The sequence below is a fragment of the Manis javanica genome, chromosome 11 (genome assembly GCF_040802235.1).
Source record: "Manis javanica isolate MJ-LG chromosome 11, MJ_LKY, whole genome shotgun sequence".
Taxonomy (NCBI): domain Eukaryota; kingdom Metazoa; phylum Chordata; class Mammalia; order Pholidota; family Manidae; genus Manis; species Manis javanica.
Window position 1 is genome coordinate 33,365,098 of NC_133166.1, and position 20,488 is coordinate 33,385,585.

Below are 20,488 nucleotides of genomic sequence, written 5' to 3' on the forward strand. Positions count from 1 at the left end.
ATGTATGTATCTATCCATCTGTCTACCTATTTAACCATAATTTTAATTGTGGTAAAATAAACATAACATACATTTACTGTCTTAACCACTCTTAAGTGTATGGTTCAGTAACATTAAGTACCTTCACGTTGTGTGGCTACTATAATCACTGCCCATCTACAGAACTGTTGTTATCTTGGAAAACTGAAACCCTGTGCTTCATTCCACCTCCCCCTCCGCCCCTGGCAACCATCCTTCTCCTTTCTGTCTCAATGAGTTTGACTACTCCAGGGACCTCACACAAGTCGAATCATACTGTATTTGGCCTTTTGTGACTGATTTATTTCACTTAGCATAATACCTTCAAGGTTCATCCACATTGTAGTATGTGACAGTATCTCCTTCCTTTTTAAGGCTGAATACTCTTCAAGGTGCCATTTTATTTTAACCCCAGGCATGTGTGAAATATTTGCCAACATGTTAATTAGCTCTCAAGTCCCTTTTCTGAGAAGTCATTCATGCGCTTGTCGGTCTGTCCCTCCCTTCCTCCTTGATTACATGTTCCTTGCGAGACTTCAGGCTATTCAGCAGACGTACTAAGAATACCTGTGTCTACTCCCCACCCTAAACTCGTGGTCTATCGGGGACATAGACTCAAGACAATTACTCAACAATGTCAGTGAAACAGCAGTTGTATGTTTAAAATTCTGTGAGACTTCATAGGAAACCCAGCACACGCTGCATGGGAAGCAGGGGAAGGCTTTGCTGAAGGGAGCACTTGCGTTGGCCTCTGAAGAATGTGTGGGTTCTTTGTTGGAGGTTAGGGGGAGGAGGGACATTTCAAAAAAGAGCAACAGCATAGCAGCAGCTGGGAGAGTTGTCTACACGGATAGGCAGTCTGGTCTGGTAGTAGTTATTAATTTGGACTCTGCAGTCAGACTGTGTTCAGATCCTGACTTTGCTTGCTACCTGTCTGAGTGATGTGGGGCAATGCATTTTCACTTTTTGTGTCTTAGTTCTCATTTCTAAGTGGGAATAATGATAGTGCTTTTCTTACAGGATTGTCATGAGAATTAAAGTAAATCGACGTATGGAGTGCTCAGTATGGGGCAGGTACAGACAATATACTCTGCAAGTGTTAGGCACTGTTACGGCTTCTGTAATGTTCAGGGGAACCTCAAGTCTTTATGTCAACCTAAAATAGGCGATGATCTGCATGGGTGTGTGCTTGTGTGTATGTGTGTGTGTTTACAGATTGTGTCTAGACACAAATTGAGAGATTGGTTGGGTGGATCCTGGTGATGAAAATTCAAGTATCCACAGATGTCTGATCTCTAAGCTTTCTTTTCATAGTCAAGTGCTAGAATATCTCAACTTGCATCTGATGTTTACTTAAATATTGTTTGAAAAAAAAAACTGGAACCATTTCTTAAAAATTACAAAAACAACAGAACATGAAAAAAAAGTATAAGACAAAAACTTGTAGTGTCCCCCTTCTAATAGAGTAACCATTTCCTTTTTATTTTTACTTTATTTCTGTAGGTATATGCATAAAAATAAAGTTGTAATAACAAATACATATACAATTATATATAGATATATAAACATAATATATACATTATGTCGAAATACATATAAAATATATAATACATATATACATGCAATTTTGTATTTTGCTTTTTGGAATTAATATTCTTTGAGAAACTGTTCCTCATATTTAGTCTGTTTTAATTTTTCTTGTAAATCGATACAATTTTCCTTTGCATTCATGTACTGTGCAAAGTCATTCTGCTATTCATAATACTAGAGATGATCCTATAATGTCTATCTTTGTGCTCCTAATATTTTCTTCCATGGAATTTTCTCTTTTTGATAAATTGCTGTGGTTAGGATTACTAAGAGAATCGAAGCCTTTTGAGGCTCTTAATAAGCATAGCCATTTGGGTTGGCTCTTCACCTCCACTACAGCACTAGTATATCCTTGTGTCATATTCACTACAGATGTTGTTATTATCTCTAAGGGTGTGCTGATTAGGAGGTTTAAAATAGCACCTTGAGCTTGCTTGAATTTGCCATTCTTTTCCCCTCTAGTGAAGATGCATGCTTATTTTCCTCTGTGGCTTGTCCATTTACCTCCTTTTCTGGTTGTAGATGCTTTCCAAAACAAATTTGAGTAGTTGATTTCCTGTAAACATTAGCTTTGTGCTGAGAAAAATCCAGGTGCAGAAATTTAAAAAGAGAAGGACAAGAAACTCTTCTCCTGTCCTGCAGTAGCTTGAATCTCATCCTTGCTGTTTCGTTTCCGGAGAGGGAGAAGGAAGCACTGGCCATGCGCCAGCTCTGCTGGAATTGCAGTGACCAGAGTCTGGACTCTTCAACGGCCTTGCTTTCAGCTGCCTTATTGTGAGCGGAAAAATAGAATGGCTGCCCATTATCTCAGCTCTGATAGGGTGCTCAGTTCATTCCGAGTCTTTCCTACTCCTGTGCCCATTAGCACCTAATAGTGAGCTGGCATACAGTAGGCAATTTGTTTTTATCCATCATAGATCGAAAGCTGGAATGGACCTTCCCTGATAGCCTTCTCCCTGCTCCATCCCGCACAGCTTCCCACTTAGGATAGGTCTCAGCTATTCCTTGATTACCTCCAGTGATAGGAGGTTCACTGTCTCACAAAGACAGACCTTGAGCTCAAGGTGAGATGGATCTGGGCTTGAATTTGTTTGACAGGTGGACAAATGACTTAATGCTTTGAAACTTCATTTTCTTCATTATCAGAATAAAAGATATGGTAATACTATGTCTTTATTATAGTTGCGATGAGGATTAGGAGAAATCGTAAAAGTAAAGTCCTGACACCTGTGCCTTGCACATGTATTGTTGAATAGGCGTTACCTGTGAAAGTTATTTACATTTACTACTACAAGGTATTTATTTAAACTTCTGCCATTATGTTTGACTTTATGAGCCAAAGATTGCTCCCATTATACTGTGACTTGAAATGTGGAGTGTATTATTCCGTAATGGAGATGTGGATGGGCATTGACTTTGAGCCATGCTGGCTTGGGCCATGATCCCAGCTGCTGGTCCAGACAGTGCTGTAATGCTTCCAGGTTAGCACCTTCCTGGTTTTCCAAGTCTATTACAGGCCCCTTGTTTGTCTTTCTTCCCTTTCCTGACTGGTGTTCCTGCTCTGGCATGCACAGTAGAGGATGGACTAAAATATTTAGAGGAGATGAACTCTGTTCCACTTACTAGTTATCTGTTCCCTTCCACAGAAAACAGTTCAGTTCAGCAAAGAAAGCTAAGGCAGAGATCATGCTTCCAAGTGCATAGTAATATGCCAGACCCAAATTGTTGCTTGTATTGGTATTATAGGTAAGCCAATCAGTTCCAGGGTAGTTTGGGCATAAATTAAGGTGACCTGACTCCTCTATCCTCAGAGTTTAGCATTTTGGTACATCTGCTTTTCACTTGCTGAGAATATATAGTTGATAACCTGAGAGTTCCTCAGAGTCTCATGTGATTTAAGCAGATAGCTTTTATCCTTGGAGAACCAGTATCACTGGTATTAAGACTAGGTCCTTGAATCTTAGGATTATCATGTTCACCTTTTTTAACCCACCTCACTGTGCTCTGTACAGAATAACTTAATGGGAGCACTTCCTATTAATTGCCCATTTCAGTTTTAAAAACAAAATATTAGGGAATTTAATGAATTTAAGAAGCAGGGCCAAAGTGATGGTAGTTAAGCTTTTAAACAGTGGTCTGAGGGGCTGGTTGAAAGGGAGGATCAACAATTTTAAAAGCAAATCTTGAGTTACAAGTTGCCTGTGAACAGGGGTGATATTTAAAATATTTAACAGGTGGTTCAGAAATTGACACAGTGGAAACCACTGGAAGCCCCCAGGTGTGCCAGGCACTTACACCACTTATTGGGAAGTGAGGTGGCCTGGGGGCGCTGGGAAAGGGGCCAGAGCTAAGGGGACAGGGGCACTCAGTAGGCTTGGGCCACTGACTCTTTACCAACTCATATGGAAGCATTTTGGTATTTTAAATGCCCAGTATGGCTGTACCAGTGAAGTACTGGGTGTGGGGGGTGGGCAGTGTGGGTGGTGCGAGCAGCAGCTGAATCGCCTTGGACAGACAGGTGTTTAGAGGTGATAAGATGGATTTCTTGCTTGTCTTTTCCTTTGTTTCACTGCTGTGGGGACTTGTGCTGTACCTGGTAACCTCCTGAGAGTGTTTGGGAAGTGTCACAGTGGAATGTAGGATTGTCTAACTGGAGAGCACTGACCAGTTCCTTTATTCAGAAGACACTTCAGTGTGATTGTCCCTGTCTTCAGTGGGTCCCCAGTCTGCACCATTGGCTTCAAATCTTTCTTGCCCTTGGACTTCAGGAATTTGTCCTTAGGAAACGATTACAGGGATGTTTGCCCGAACAGGGAAAAGTTGGAGCAAAATCTGAATGTCCAAGCATGGGAAAATAGTCCAATAAGAGTATATCCATGGCACAGAATACTATACCTCTTGAAAATCACAAATACAAAGACTGTTTCAGGACTCAGGAAAATTTTGAATGTGAGATGTTAGGTTGGCAGTAAGAGAACCCGAAACTATAGGAAATAATAATAATAATAATGTTAGTGCAAGAAAATACATCAAAATGCATTGTTAGCAGTGATTATTGTTTGGTGGAAGACTGGGTAATGTTCATTTTCTCCTATGGATGTTTCTATATGTTCCACTTTTTGGGTCATTTATGGATATTAACATTGTAATTAGAAGTATTCTGTAAGTATTAAAATTTTAAAACCCAATTTAAAGTTTCAAAAGTATTATGTAATCAGCGACTGAGTATGTTGAATTTAAACTTGGAGAAACACATTTTGGAGGGTGTTTTATTGCCTGTAAAGGAAGCTGCTGACTTGGTGGGATAAAAATAAGAGCCCATGTCAGCCTTCTCATATGTGGGTGCACAGGCTTGTCCAGCTTCCAGACTGCAAGGGTTCCGAGAGGCCCTAATGGGCTTGTTGAAAAGCTCTACTTGGCTTCTCATTAATGTCACTTTGAGCCGTGCTCTGCTCAGCTCTGCTGGCTAACCTTGTCCGAAGGTTACTGGTGGCTCTCCAGGGCTCAGCTAATTTTAAACCCGGCTGGCCAGCTCGGTGGTGTGGCATTGCGCTGCAGAGACACGAACAGCTCCCTGGGAGACATGGCTGGGGAAAGATGAGCTGAGTCCCGGTTTTTTTCTCATCATCCTGTAAGTGATCAGGCATTCTGAACAAGCAAAGAGAGCTGGGATAATAATGAGAGCTTTTATGATAAAAATCAGGATTATTAAAGATTTGCCAGTAGTAGTGCCTGTTGGTAATTGCACGGTGTGATGTGTCCTGCATGAACTGTGTGAATTCTGACAGCACAAGGATGAGTAAGGTGGATGAGATCCTCTCTTCTGGGAACTAGACACTGACTCTTCATTTAAAGACAGAATGAAACTGCCATTAATTTCACTAGTTATATGGTATTCTTCTCTAAATTTACAGAACTCATACTCTGCTGGTAATAGGTTCCTTCTCTGAAGTTTTTATTGGTTTGATTGGAAGAGGGCTCCTTAAAGTTAAAACAAATACACAGAATCTTCCTGTCTCCAGCTAATCTGACTGCCAGTAAGATTGTCATTTCAGAGCTCTCCCTGCCTTTTTAAGCATTTGTGATAGGTTAAGAGTCCTGTTCAGAAAGAACACTGCTGTGCCTTATACTTTTCACCCTGATAATTTTTTTTATTAAGGTATCACTGATATACACTCTTTTGAAGATTTCACAAGAGAAACAATGCGGTTATTACATTCACCCTTATTATCAAGTCCCCCCCCGCCCCATACCCCAATGCAGTCACTGTCCATCTGTGTAGTAAGATGCCAGAGTCCCTATTTGTCTTCTCTGAGCTATACTGTCTTCCCTGTTGTCACTCTCATATTTTAACATGAAATACAAATCAGTAACTACAAAATAATGGCATATTGGAGAACTTTTCCCCATCAAAATTAACTTCAAAAACAAACACAGAAAATCCATTTTTTTCTGTTTGGAATTTAAACATTTTTCTCCCTTTCAACACATTCAGACTGGGAATCTAATAGTATCTATTAGGGTTTGCTCAGTCTTCCCCTACCAGGGCATTCACAGAGTCTCTCACGCATAAGGGATTACAGTGGGAAACTTAATCCACTGCCTGGTCTTGGGGCTTACCTGCCGAGCCAAAGAAGGGCACCTTTTCTGGTTAGCTGGATCTATACCCCCTCTCTTATAAAGCACTTGCTAGGAGCAAATTCAAGAGGCCTAGTGGATGGCGTTAACCCAGATGAAAGAACAATGTATGAAGAATCAGTAACTTGCTAACTTGCTGCAGTGATTGAAGTTAACTTCATTTGTATACAGGCTGGGTCGGACCACATCACGTCAGCCGTGTTCCAGCATGAGTGTAGCATGGGAATAAACTTTGATTTCATTTTAGGAAAAAAACAAATGCAAATGTGTAAATGCTTTGTATTAGCCTTTTCTTTCTTGAAGGTCTGCCCTTCAGTAGACCTAATTAACTTTGTCATGTTTGGATTTAGTTTTGAGAAAATTAAAGCTGAGTAATATTGGGAATTTCTTGAATGAGAATATTTGTTAAAATCTTCATTGACCTAAATCTGACTTTTATAAACAGTTTGAAATAAGCAAACTAAAAAAAAAACCCATCCCCCTCTTGCCCTAAAATATTGTTTTTAAAAAGCACGTTCATAGTAGTTAAGTATAATATAAATATAAGCTACTCTGGATTGGGTTGTAAATGAATGAGTTATTGTGGGAGCTGTAGTGTTGATTTTTGAGAGTGTAGTTGTGGATTCAAAGTACATTTCTTAACACCCGGTTCCTTTTTGACTCAAACTCCAATGTCTGCCTTTTTCCAGCTGGGCTGCTTTCTTGCCTCTTCCCTCCTGCACTTGGTCTGCTTGCCCCTCTGGAGGCCCTCTGTTATTTTTGTGGTAACCTGACACTTAGGCCGCCGTCTGCAGTCCTCTTGTCCCTGGGGGGCGAACTGACTGTGAGCTGAAAAGGCCCTGCCAGTCTCCCAGGTAGAGCAGGTGCTGCAGAAGGGCTGGGCCCTGGGATGCTGCAGTCTGGGGGCAAGGGTGGGTGTCGCATCAATTAAGACCTCAGATTGTGCCTCCTTAGATAACAGACCTACCTGGAGGCAGGAGAGTGGAGGGGTGGGGGGGGGGCAGGTAGCAAAGTTGATATTGAGCCTAGAGTAAGGGTTTTTGGAGGCTGGAGTATGCCTGAGACTGTCTTTGTAATTCCTTAAACGAGGATGAATTTCTTAATAGTCATAAAATTTGTATTAATATTTTATGTTAAACTAAATCAAACAGTTATTGAGCTGGGGTGGGGATGAAGCACAGAAATAAATGGACAGTCTCTGCCTCCTGAAAATTTTTAGTATAGCAGGAAATAGATATATAAGCAGTAATTATTAATTATAATTAAATATGGTGGCTTAACGTTATTTTGAGAACTTACAGTGTGTTAGGCATAGTTCTAAGATGTGTGTGTGTGCACATACCCACTAATCTATAAGCATATAGATAAGTAATGTACATAATGACTGCTGATGATTGAGATACCTATACTTTATGTGAATCCTCTCATTAATCTTTACAACAGGTAGGTAATATTATTCCCATTTTGCACAGGGGAGAAAAAACCAGAGACACAGCTAATACGTGAAGAACTCAAAATTCAAACTCTTGGGACTCCAAAGATTCTTTATATATACTTAGCTGCTTTGTCATGTAGATTCTCCAGATGCACAGTGTGGTCCCTGCAACTCTAGGGGTATCCGTGAAGGAAGACAATTCAGCAAACATTTTCTGAGTTCCAACAACTTGTCTGGTATGGAGAGATGTTAAATATAGGAATGCCAGGGAACTTCCTGATTAGTTGGGAGAAAGTATTTTAAGGCAAATTATGATGACGTATATCAAGTATATTTTGAACATTTGTTTGAGGTGCTATGGGGACACATAAGTGACCTGTCCAAATGGAGAAATCTAAGGCTTCCCAGAGGAGAAGTTGGTGGCTTTGGTCTTGAAAGATGTTCATTAGATGGAGTGGCTGGTGAGGGGATCATCTGAGCAGAGGGACGCAGGTGGCTGGAGAGGTGAAGCAGTCAGAGCCTGCCATGTCTGGGTGCTTTGGAGTGGTTCTGTGGCTGGAACATAGAGGACTGAAGAGGTGTCTGAGAAGCAAGCTGATACAGGGTGGATAAAGCCATGGTGGCCTATTATGCAGTTGGGTCCTGGCAGGGGTAAGGGGTCTGCTTAAAGGTTTTAAATAAGTGTATGATAAAAGTCATATTTGCATTTTAGGGAAACTGATTTGGATGGAGAACAGCACAGGGGAGGCTTGCTGAAAGTACGTCTTGGGGGATTCTGAATCAGTACTTTTAGCATTAGAGCTGACATCTGTATTTTTATGTCTGCTGACATACATCCAGGGCTGGGAACCTGGCAGAACCAGGTTGTCAGTAGAGGTGGTGGTGTGGGGAGATAGAGGACAGCGCAGCTCAGAGAGAGGTGGTAAGGTCTTGCCTATGAGACTGGTGCAAAGTTAGTGGGGCAGAGAGGAGCAGAGTTGAGAGAGGAGGGCGGAGTGGACCTTGTTGGTGATGAGTCACATTGGACGAGATGGGAGAAGCCTGGGATGATGTCCTTCCTTTGGGTGCTGCTTCAGCCAGGCTCTCTGAGCAGCAAAATCCCTCAGCAGGGCTGTGGGGTAGGGGGTCCCTCATCCAGGGCCTGGGAAATCTCTTTTGGGTTGTCCTGGGTGCATTTAGAGACACAGCCTGGATGCAGAGAAGTGCCTTTGAAGGTGTCAGTGCCCGGTGTGCCAGGTCTGAGGTGGCGCCTGGGCTTGCTTGCTTTCCCTCAGGGCCTTTTGGCCTCTCAGGTTGCACTAGTTGGTTGTACTGAGAGAACCAACACCTTGAATGCCTGGGAGAGGGCGGGTATTGGTGACGTTCTGTAGGTGTAATTGGGAAATGGATTACATTTTGATTAGCCAGAGGAATGGAGGCTTCTTCCTTCCTTGTTCCTCTACTAGGGTTAGCAGAAGGTGTAGGAGGAAAACATCCTGGAAGGAAATATATACTATTCCCCACCCCCCACCTTTTTTTTTTCCTGAAGAGTATCCTCCCGTGGGCCTGTGCTGGGAGCTGCATACCTGCTGATTGAATCAAGTTGTGGCCTTTGCCTTTTTTTACTTGATACAGACTCATTTGTGGGGTAGGGGTGGTTAAGAGTGAGGAGGGAGGAGGCCTGTTGTCAGAGACACTGTCTCTCAGAGCACCCTGGGCCTTGCAAAAGTGAAGGCAGATTAGGCCTGACTTCAGAATTGGGGTCCTCAGCCTTTCTGTCCGGACCTCACTTTGCTTGGGGGTCTTGCCCCACTGTGTGTCCTTGAAGTGCTTGTGGACTGCTTAGAGCTGGTGTGTGTGCACAGTAGGTACTCAGGTAAATATTTGTTCATTTGAATGAGTGGCTTACTGTCTAAAGGGGGAATGGCACTCACCCTGCCTCGGCCAGTTTCCAGGCAGAGAGTTAGGGTTCTTCCTCTTGCCAAAGTTGGACGGGGTAGAAGCTGAGGACCAGTTTAAACTTGGAGGACAGGAATGGCGGCGAGGGCGAGGCTTTAATTGGCCCCTCAGTTTGTATCCCTCTCAGTGTAAGACCTGCTATGCAGGTGTTCCATCACTGTGTCATCATTAAATGGCAGATTGTGTTTCTTATTTGAAGGGTGGGGACTCAGTTGTGTCAGTCACCCTGGGAACCACTGGGCATTTGTGAACATGCAGTGTCATACATTTTTGGTTAGCTTATACATTGAACATGTGGGCCTTAGCTGGCATTCTCACATTGGCCCTTCACAGATGTGTGTGTCTTTCTGTGAGCACAGCAGCCTTGTCCCCATGTTGGGTTTAGGCATGACCACACTGTCAGCACTGAATCCTCTTGAGGAACCAAGGAAATACTGTAGAATGCTTGAAGACAAAGTCTGATGAGCAGTTACTGGCAGAGCTGAATGACTGGGTACCGAGCGGAGTTAATCCTGTGGCTCTGGGCTGTTTAAACAAGCACACCTGTATAAACTGTCTTTGGGTACATTAAAATGCCTTTATAAATTTGGAATGCCTGAGGGATGTGCCTCGTTGTAACACTTGAGTTTATCTAGAGAACTGTTCTTGCCTTGGACTACACTGAAAATGCTTTTGATTAAGAAATTTGGATTCCAAATTTATAAAATCATCTGTTTTCATTTCATTCTTTATCTCCCCAGACACACACACACACACACACACACACACTCTCTCTCTCTCTCTCTCTCTTTTTCTCTCCTTCTTTCTCACTCCTTCAGGAGTTGCTTGCACCCTCCTGATGCTGGTGTTGCCTTTGTATGTAACAGTCCAAACCTTTTGAACAGGGCTAAGGCCCCCACCTCACCTCTCCCTGCCCTTCTTGTATAGTCAGTCGGCCTAGTAAGTCTTACTTAGGCTTCAAGACCAACCTAAATGTCATCTCCTGTGAGGCTCTTGCTGAGAGAATCAACCCCTGTTCCTTGCTCCAATAGCACTTTGTTTATTCCTCCTCTGACATCTTATATTCATTTACTTGTTCATTCATTTATTCACCCATGGACTCATTATTTTAGGCATACATTCATTCATCAATCTGGGGGGCTTCCGTTAAATGCCAAGGGTAGAAAAATAACTAATGGCACGAACCTAAGACTTAAAAATCTCAGAAACCTGCAGAGGCGGCAGGCACATAAACCATTCCTGTGTGGTGAGTGAGGTCAGTTCATTCGTCCTGGTGAGCGAGCGAAGGTGCTTCCTGCAGGAGGAGGAGAGGAGGGTGGGCTTCCCAGGGCGGGGCTTGAAGCCAGGAAGTATAATGAACGTTTCAGGTCTCTGCTGGAAGGGTTCTTGAGGAATAGAAGGATAGCATATTCATTTATCTCAGCACTCTCGTGCCTGGCACATGGTGAGCTGGGGAGAAAGAGGGACTAAGAGATAATTAGAAGACAAATAATTTCCCAGTCTTATTTCAGAATGAATTTAAGGCAGCTTGCAAGGCTGTGAAAGAGCATAAATAAAAAGTGGGAAAAAGGAAAGAAAAAGAAGGGGATAGAGATAGGGACCTAAAGTGAATTTGGGAGTGAAACCAAACTTGCTGACCAAAATCACCTGAGGGCTGTCTCTGAGGTGCCTGCCGCTGTGACTCTGTGCACTTTGGCAGCCGGTGAGTAAAGCGAGACACGTTCAGTTCACCATGAGGTACAGAACACTTGGTGGTTTGCTTGTTATCGAACTTCCCTTTGGGATCTTTGTAAAGAGCAATCTGTAGCGTGAGGAAGGACCCCCTCAACTCTTGGAGTAAATCTAGTGACTAATTCATGGGTGTTTCTTGGTATGCTGATAACATCACATAAAAGCCTTAATCAATAAAATAAAAGCAAAATTTATTCAGAGCTCCTGGAATAAACTTTCTCTAAGGTTGCCATGAAGTCAGAAAGGTACTGGAACAAACAGGTTCGTTCTACCTGTTACTCGGTCTTGACCCCCTTTTACCCAGTGTCCTAATGCTATGTGCCACTGTCCTGGTCCTAGAGGTCACATAAGCTCTGTTTCTGCTCCCAAGGAGTTTGGTGATTACGTTTTGGGACTCAAAAAAAATACTCATGTATCATTTGGGATCAGGGTATGTATGGTCCGATATATCAGAAATGGGTATTTAAAGGCAGGCAGGCCAGACCTACCACCTCACAAAAAAGTGATAGTCTAATTTTGATGGTTTGAAAAAAATCAAAATGTGTTGTGATAAATTGTTTTCTTGGTTACCCTAGGATGACAGGAAAGAATAGTTTTTTCCTTCTGGACATATTGGAGCCTACGTTTTGGATCCTCCAAATGCTGGTGAAACCCATGTGGATCCATTGTATCTTTAGAGAGCATTTGAATTGTATCTCACAGAAGCAGAGCAGATAGTGGACTTCCCAGTACAGGACTTTAAAATGCCATCTTGTTCCAATTTTCCTTGTTGATTGGTTCATGACCCAATCAGAAGTGAACTGTCCATTTGCCTGTTGTTTCTATCTCCCATCATGCTGTGCAAAGAACCCATGGCAGACGGGGGCATGGCTGGAATGAGAGAAGCAGTGTAAGTTCCAGGAGCTGGAGAAGGCAGCCCAGGATCATTTCTCTGCAGAGCAGCACAGAGGGCCATTCCTGATGCAGTGGAAATTGTATTTGAATTAGACAAAGCAGCTGATCTCGGCCGGTCAGTGGCTGAGACCTGGGGTCATACCATTAAGGTGGCTGGCAACAAGTTGTGGAACACTGAGTGTGTCTCCACTGGCCTTTTGTAAGAAGGATGGCACCTCGGGCGTGACCTCCACCCAGGGAACAACAGTCTGTGTGAGGCCCATTGTAGGCATTCCCTGTGGTGTGGGACTGAGGTGGACCCTTTTAGACTCCAAACACTTGTCTTAGGGTTTGGCCAAGGGTAGTGTGGGTATTATTCAGTGTGTAGTTATCTTTTAAGATATGAGCTGTCTTCTGATATTTTCATTTGCTCTCATTCTCATTTAAAATGCTAAAGCACCATGATAATCTGATGGTGAATCTTACCAGCTAAGAAAGTAACATTATTCATAACTTAGTAACTGGGGAGTATTTTCCTGGTATTTGTTTTCTACCTGTACACTCTATAGACCTGATGGAATTGAGGGCTTAGTTTTGGGGTTTTCTTTGTTATTCCTGGGAAAGGACCTGTAGGTTTTCCTTCTGAAATGCTTACTGACAGCTATACTAACTCTTGTGGCCTTTTTCTCTCTCAGAGCAGGAAAGCAGCTTTTGTTTCTGGTTTTGAAATGTGTTTCCTGGCCTTAAATAGTCCTCCTCCCAGAGACCTGTGCACCAGGCTGGGGGTGGTGTCGCCCATCTCTGGCTCCCCCTATGAGTACACAGTCTCTGCACTGAGTCTTCACTTTGGAATGGTAGATTGGCTAGACTGTCTGGACTTGAATCTGTGGCCTTGTCCCTCTGCGGGCGCCGACTGATAAAAGAAAGCAGGGACTAGCATGACTGGCTGTACTGATGGGAGAGAGCAGGAGCAGAAACGTCTTTTCTCTCTGGCTAACAGATTTACTGAGGGGCTGGGGAAGGTGATTCCCCTCAAGGCTAGTAATACAGAGCTGCATAGCATGAAATCAATCAAAGCCTTTCTTCAGCTGTCACCTGGGCATGTACTTACGGTTGATGGAGCAGAGAATTAATCAGGGACTCTCAGGAGGGTGATGCTAAGTCCTCTAATGGGGTGCTCAGCATTGGGGTCTTGGTGAAGAGCTATTGGCTTGTTGATGGATCCTGTTGATATGGAAGTGATCTTCGAAATGAGAAGGAGTAATTATACACCCCTTCCTGCTGAAATTAGAGGGAACCTGTTGGTAGCCCGAGTATATGACATCAAGGCTCACTGGCTGCTCCTGACTCTGAGGCAGATGTAGTCTCAGTTCGCAATGTCAGTATTCCCTAAATGTTCTGCTCTCTCTGACAATGACTTACTCTTTGCAGTTCCATCTCCCTGGAGCTGCCTTCAAAATCCTCACCTGTATTTCTCAGGCCACTTGTTCGCAAATTTGCCCAGTGTCTGAAATGGTAGGAAACTAACAATTCACTCCACTTTACATATACAAAAGTGATTAACCATCATTAGTGCCTGTCATTTCTCCCAACTACCCAGGGAGGTGAGTCAGTATCATCACTATTCATTAGGAATTAATTAGACTGTGCATGAGGTGTCAGTTGTGGACAGAGCTGAGAATTCAGCATGGCCTGCACGCTCCCTTTGAAATGCAGCCTCTAGCGCACTGTCTAGTGAGGGTGCAGTGTATGATACTCTCATGGATGTGCATTTTCTCTGGAGAAATGATTCCTGGATTCAAATTTTATTAACTATATGACTTTAGCCAACTTATTTAGGCCCTCAGACCTCATAATGTAGGAGTAATACCCAATGGGGTAGTGCAGTGATTGAAAAAGATCCTGTAGGAGAAAGCTTCTGGCATCCTGCTTGAAACCTGGTTCAGTGGGAGAAGGTTGAATTTGGATTTGAGGTACTAGTTCTCTTTGGAAGTAAAGCATTTTTTTCCCTAGTCTTTTTGATAGAGGGCAGCTTTTCTTTTATGAGAAAAATTCAGGCTTTCACTAAGATCACAGTGACCTTTGAGCCATCAAGTACTTGGTTGTCTACTACTAATATTCCAACATGTGACTCTCTTTCTGTAAACCCTGAAGTGGCTCCCACCTGTGCCTGCTTCCACTTTCCCCTGAGTCTTAGACATCCTTCTTGACTTATTTTCACTGCCACTCTCTGTATGTTGCCTTTTTTTATTCAGCTGCTCATTCACATTTGCTTTGTTACCATTTTTCACCTCTTTGAATTTCTTCCTTGGCTCTGTCATTTTACCCTTGCCACTTTGTTTCCCTTACAGCTTTTCTTGTAGCTGTCAGCTTCTGGTTCTCATCTTCTTTAGTGAAAAAGAAAGGGGAAAGAGAGAAGGTAAAATAATGCATCTCAAAAATTATTCTATTCAAAATAAGATTTGTTGGTGGTAGAAACTGCTTACTGCCTAGAGGACCCAAACCATATTTGTCTCTTTAACGCAGAAGGACCATTGATTGTCAATAATCATGATTAATAAATAAGAAATTGGATCGACCATCCAGCTCTTGGTTTTCCAAACAGTGCCTGGCTAAGTCTGTCCTCTTACATCTTCCTAGTTTGGTGATTTCCTTTGGGGCACCTACTACTCATTAGAACTGGGGCCAGGGTCAGGGTGAGGAGGGCAAGGACCCCTTCTCATGGAAAGCTTTGGTGGCAAGTTCAGTCATGTTCTTATCAAAGAATGTTCATGTCTTCTGGTCAGTTGTTCATTCTTTCTTTTGTTGAATATTTATTATTCCATGTCCTCTGCTAGACTTGGAGATACTGTGGTGGGTGTAACAGAGACTGCCCTCAAGGACAGTGCGGTATAGATGGGGGGAGCAATAACAAACCAGCTTACTCAATTCTCTTATAGGTAAAAGCTATGCAAACAAAAGGTGAAGAATAACTAAGGTGTCCTCCATCAGTGTTAAGCATGGAAACTAAGGCACATGGGGCTACAAGTGCCTATGGCCCTGAGTTACTCAGGTAGAGAGAGAGGGAGTCCTGACTCCCAGTCCAGCTCTTTTTCTATTGCCTCACAGAGTATGAAGACCTTGGCTAAAACAAGCCATGTTTTTTTTGTGTGTGTGACCCTTATATTCAGTGCCATTTCATTAATCTTGAGGGTTAGTTAAAACTTACTCTTTTATTGAAGAGCTCTTAAATCACCTGCAGGTGGGTGAGATGCTGCAGGAATTGTGAGAGACCCACAGGAATTAAGACAAAGGGAGCAGTGGATTTCTCTGCCCTAAGTCATACCCCTGGTGTGTGCATTCCTCGAATAGGGGTGGTGTTGGAAGCACCTCATTTGACTGTTGCACTCCCTTCTTCCCCTTGGCTTCTTTGTTAGCAGATGTATTGGTCAAATATACATCTGATGTCATTCTACTGTACTTGTGTTACCTGTCTTGGAGTGTCAATAGATAGTTGTGGGAATGATACACTGAGCTGTTGGGGCAGTTAAGCGGAATATTTGGGTCATTGGTAATACTGCCTTTTGGAACTTGTTATAGTGGGGCCATGGAGAGTTTCAGGGAGAAAAAATGAGTTTCTGCTATTTCCTTTAGCTTTAGGATTGCCCCTGAATTAAACTTTCCAGAAGAATATGAAAATTATTGAATATGTGAATATGAGTTCAAATTTACCTTAGCATTAGCAGTAAAGGTAAATTTATTATCGATTTAAAATTTCCATTTAGTCATCTGAAGACCTTAAGGAGGAGGATCCTTTATAAATTTATTTCTCAGAGGGAACCATTGAGGAAGTTCCTTCATTTCTTCGCCGTCCTAATATCAGTAGGCATTTGGGCATTGCAAGATATCTACCACTGTCTAGAGATGATGGGCTTGAAAACAAATGGACATCTGTTCATGGTTTTATGGATGGCAGAGCACCTTCACTCATTATCTCACTAAATCCTTATGGCAACTTTGTTGTAGAGGGACTCTACCCCATTCCCTCCCTTTGAAATTCAGCCTCCAATTCACTGTCTTGTGCGGGTGTAATGTAAATATGATATTCCCATGGAAAATAGGCACTTTCTCTGGAGGAATGACTCCTAGATTCAAATTTTGTTGAGTAATGGTTTAGTCAACTTACTTGGGTCCCTGAACCTCAGAAGGTAATGATTTTTCTATATTGGAATTGAATTTAACTTACTGTCTCCATTTTATAAACTAAAACCTGAGCTTCTGAAAGATGAACTAATTTAGTCCAGGCTTGTGTCTAGAGGGTGAGCCAGGTTTGGAACTCACATCAGTTTGAGTCTTAATACCACATCCTCCTCCTCTGACCCCAAATCTGTGTTCTTCTTCATTTACTGAATTGAGTGAGAGTTGACTCCCTTGCTCAAGGGATGTGTGAGGAGGTGAGGACATTAGCCCTGTAGCACACACATTCGATGCCTAATTCACTTGATTAAATCTTACTGTTGGTAATAAACAGTACCTGTTGCTGTACATTCAGAAGTCAGGCAGATTATGGTGGTAGTTAACCTATTCCAGACATTTTTAGGATATTCCAAATGTGTGGCTGATACTCTCAAAGCCATCTGATAGAAGGGCAGTCTCCAGGATGAAGGGGATCTTGAGCTGGGCTGGAGGGACCTGTGGGATGGAATGCCAGAATGGTTATTTTGGTATCCAGGGCGGGGAGCTTTTCAAAATCAGCCAGCCCCAGTCTTGTGATTGGAAACTCTCTGCCCATACAGGGCCTCATCTTACAATTGGGTTGTAAAACTGAGGCCCCATATAACTCTGTGGATTATGTATCTGGTACCTTCTGGGGCTGTGTCCTGGCCCTTGTCCGGAGCAGGTAATTTCATCCTGTTGAGCTCCAGTTGACCAAATTGCAAGAGCCTGGACCCAGAGTTCTTTCCTTTTTGCAGTAAATGAATAAAATCATGAGAGCATTTAGAACAGTTACGGTACTTACTAAAACTGATGGAGTCATTAGTGCTAGCATATTGCATTCCCCAACCAAGGACTTGTGATTGTTAGCTATGAAGGACTTGAAGGGGTTGTCTGCAGAACTCTACTGCCTGTCTTAAAAGGCAGTCCATCTAGCAGGAAAATTATCCTTATAGTGAACCTTCTTTGGAACTAATGAATCTTCTTTGGAACTTGCACAGAGTGGGTCTATCCTCTCCCCATGTGACAGACAGCACTTCCAAGGCTATTCATTGTCTAAGGACACTAAAGTTAGCAATTGTGATTCAGAAAGATCTTACCAGCATTGAGCCATGGGCTAAGTTTAATTGAAATAAACATAAACGCCTGCTTTTGGTTCCTAAACCAATTGCACAAAAGAGGGAATTCAGGAACAGCACTTGGAGTGTGGGGCTTAGAGGTATTATGGGTCATAGGTCCACCTCTGTCACTGATTGAGGTTGTGAACAACTTGGGGTGTGTTCTTGAGGGCTGGGCAGAAGAGTAAGTGAATTATGTCTAGTCTGGAGCATAATCAGGAGCCTGGGTGCTGTTCCTGTCATAGCTAAATGGGTGTTTTGGAGGAGATTTGCCCCTGCAAGGGATGGTTAGACCCTTAAGGAATGGATAGAAGTCAACCGGAGCTTGGTTATTAGCCTATTAGATGGAGGAACCTCAACATATCAGTACAAAGGAGGTAATACTGGGGAAGTAGTGGTTTCCTGTCATTGGTTATGTTCAAGGTAGACTGTATGACCAACTGATGGGAAGTGTTAGAGGGGACTTAAAGCATTGGAGTAGGGAAGGGGGTGTTAGTGTGTTCTGGTCTGGAGACTTTAGGGTCTCGGTTACACGGTAATACTTTTTTTAGGCAAATAAAGGTCTCCCATTTTGTTCAGCTGGCCTTTACTTCCTGGACTCCATCTCTCTACCATAATGGTTGCGTGCTGGGCACATCCACTGTTCATCTTAAAATGTGGCTCCCTGGTGTGAATTCATACTGCTGTGAGCTGCTCAGAGCTCAGGAAGTGCCCTGTGTCCTTATATATGTCTGTTGTTCTGTTTGTCTTGTTTTGGGTGAGGTGGAGATGGGAAGGGGTACTAGCCACTGCTCAAAGCATTCACTCATATTCTCATAATTTTTCTAATAAACTTCTTTGGAGCTAGAACAGATTCTTGGGTAGACTGCACTTCAGCTTGAATTTTGTAAGACTCCTAGATCCCAACCAAAAAAATATGATAACTTGAGGATTCAAAAGGCCCACACTGCAGGCATCGAAGAGTTCATCTGAGGGTCAATCACAAAACCCTTTCTTGTGGCATAATTTCTTCCTCAACATTTGGCAGTTTTTAAAGTCCTGTCTTCATATACACGTGTTGGTAAGAAGTAGTAAATATTTTGCTGACAAGTTCCTTGAGTGATGGATCAGTGGCAGCATTTAAAAGCAGACAACCTGAGGGTTTTTTTTTTTAAATCCAGGTGCTGCCAAATCTAAAAAGCTGTCAGGGTACGAAGCCAAAAGCACCCACTAATTTACACCATTAATTGTGTCATGTTCCTGTGCCTCCGAGTTCCTGCACCTGGGATCTGTTGATACACATGGGTGAGGGAGGGCAGGGGAAAAGGGTACAGTTGGGAAAGACAAGGAAAGGAGACAGGTTGCTTGCTCTCCTGGAACACAGAGCAGTCCCTGGTGCCTCTGGGACTGCCAGCATCTGCTTCCCTCCTGGCCGCCTCTGTTGTTGCATGGACCTGAGGCAGGGAAGGGGGTAGAGTGGTGGGAACCCTAAGCTCTCCCTACTCAGGCCTTTGCCTCCTGTCTTGGATCTTCTCCCCCTTTTGGGGAAGCTTTTGAATTAATGACCTGATGCCTTTTCAACAAAGGAATATTGGTATGTTAGTGTTACAGACAGCAGGGGGTACTGGATTAGATCATTTTCCCGTTGGTGTTTGTGCCAGTTTGACATTTGTTTGGAGGGCTTATCCCTTTTCACCATAGGTTACATGCATTATTTAAGGGGTATAAATCTTTGAGAAAGGCATTTTTTGGTTCTGTAATCTTCAGTGCTGCAGAAAAAGGAATGAGAAACTCCCCACAGTTTTCCATGGGATCAGGAATTCCAAGTTGGCTGCCAGGGGAAGGTGCCCCTCCCAGGGGTAAAACATAACTGCAGATGATCTGACCACTTGTATTAGTTGTTGCAGGGAAGGCAGGAATGGGGACAAGCTTGTCCCCTCGTCAGGGTTACAGTATAGAAGCTGAGCGTGTTAGAGTGAGCTGACTGTATAGGGCAGACATCCTGTGTAGAAACGCTGTAGAGCCGCAGATACAGCTCAGCTGGCCTGCCTGGCTGTTTCACCAGAATGAGTATTTGTGGTAACAGTCTTCTGCCACCATCTTGTATCTCAGTGATCTCAGTGACAAATACTGGGATGGCTTGCCAATTTAGAGTTTTGCCAATTGCCACAGTGACATAGACATCCTTTTCTTTACTGTATTTTCTTTTTAACAACTTGTTCTGCTATGGAGATCTGATTATCATTGAACAAAGTGCTCCTGGTAGACAGTAGGCACTTAGTAAATGGTTTTGCATGATCCACTGTGAACTTAATTGCCTTTCATCTGTGAAGATTATCTGCTCTCTACCTGCTGTTGCACATCTGTATGAGTGCTTAACATGATAAATAAGGAACAAAAAGCCACTTAGATCTCAAAATTCCATATTCTCAACTAGGAATTATTCTCCAAGCAAAGCTGGGGCCTGAAGAATGTGCAGTAGAACTAGTAAGGGCAGTGTGTTGGTGGTTATCCTTATCACACTATCATTTGATTTCTCTCTTAGGTTTATTTTCTTGAAAACGCTCCAGGCTTCGGCTTGGAAAACCCAACCGCCAAAATTGAGCCCAGCAGCTGGAGCGGCAGTGAGAGCCCTGCCGAGAACATGGAGAGAATGAGTGACTCTGCGGATAAGCCGATGGACAACGATGCGGAGGGAGTCTGGAGCCCTGACATTGAGCAGAGCTTTCAGGAAGCCTTGGCTATCTATCCACCATGTGGGAGGAGGAAAATCATCTTATCAGACGAAGGCAAGATGTATGGTAAGTGGTCTGGAATACTCCTTTGAAATGTTACAATCTGTCTTTGTTGTAAGGGATCATTGTAGCTAGGGATCATTGTAGCTAGCCGTCTACTGAGATCCATTCATTATACTGGGTTGAATGATCTTTGTAGAATTAGTTGGCCATCCAAGGGACCAGATCTCAACTGAAGA

The 20,488-nt window shown here is 43.0% G+C and overlaps 1 protein-coding gene across 10 annotated transcripts in view; it reads left to right on the forward strand.

Annotated features, from left to right (window-relative positions):
• TEAD1 (TEA domain transcription factor 1) overlaps nucleotides 1-20,488 on the forward strand; it is a 248,569-nt gene that overhangs the window by 58,913 nt on the left and 169,168 nt on the right. For 9 of the 10 annotated variants that reach the window (XM_073216225.1, XM_037026415.2, XM_073216219.1 and 6 more), the window contains one exon: nucleotides 20,060-20,315. In XM_073216225.1, the coding sequence (XP_073072326.1) occupies nucleotides 20,159-20,315 (157 nt within the window). In that variant the 5' untranslated portion in view covers nucleotides 20,060-20,158. Of the gene's footprint in view, nucleotides 1-4,894; nucleotides 5,240-20,059; nucleotides 20,316-20,488 lie in introns of those variants that run through there. The other variant, XM_073216223.1, reaches the window with a different exon arrangement.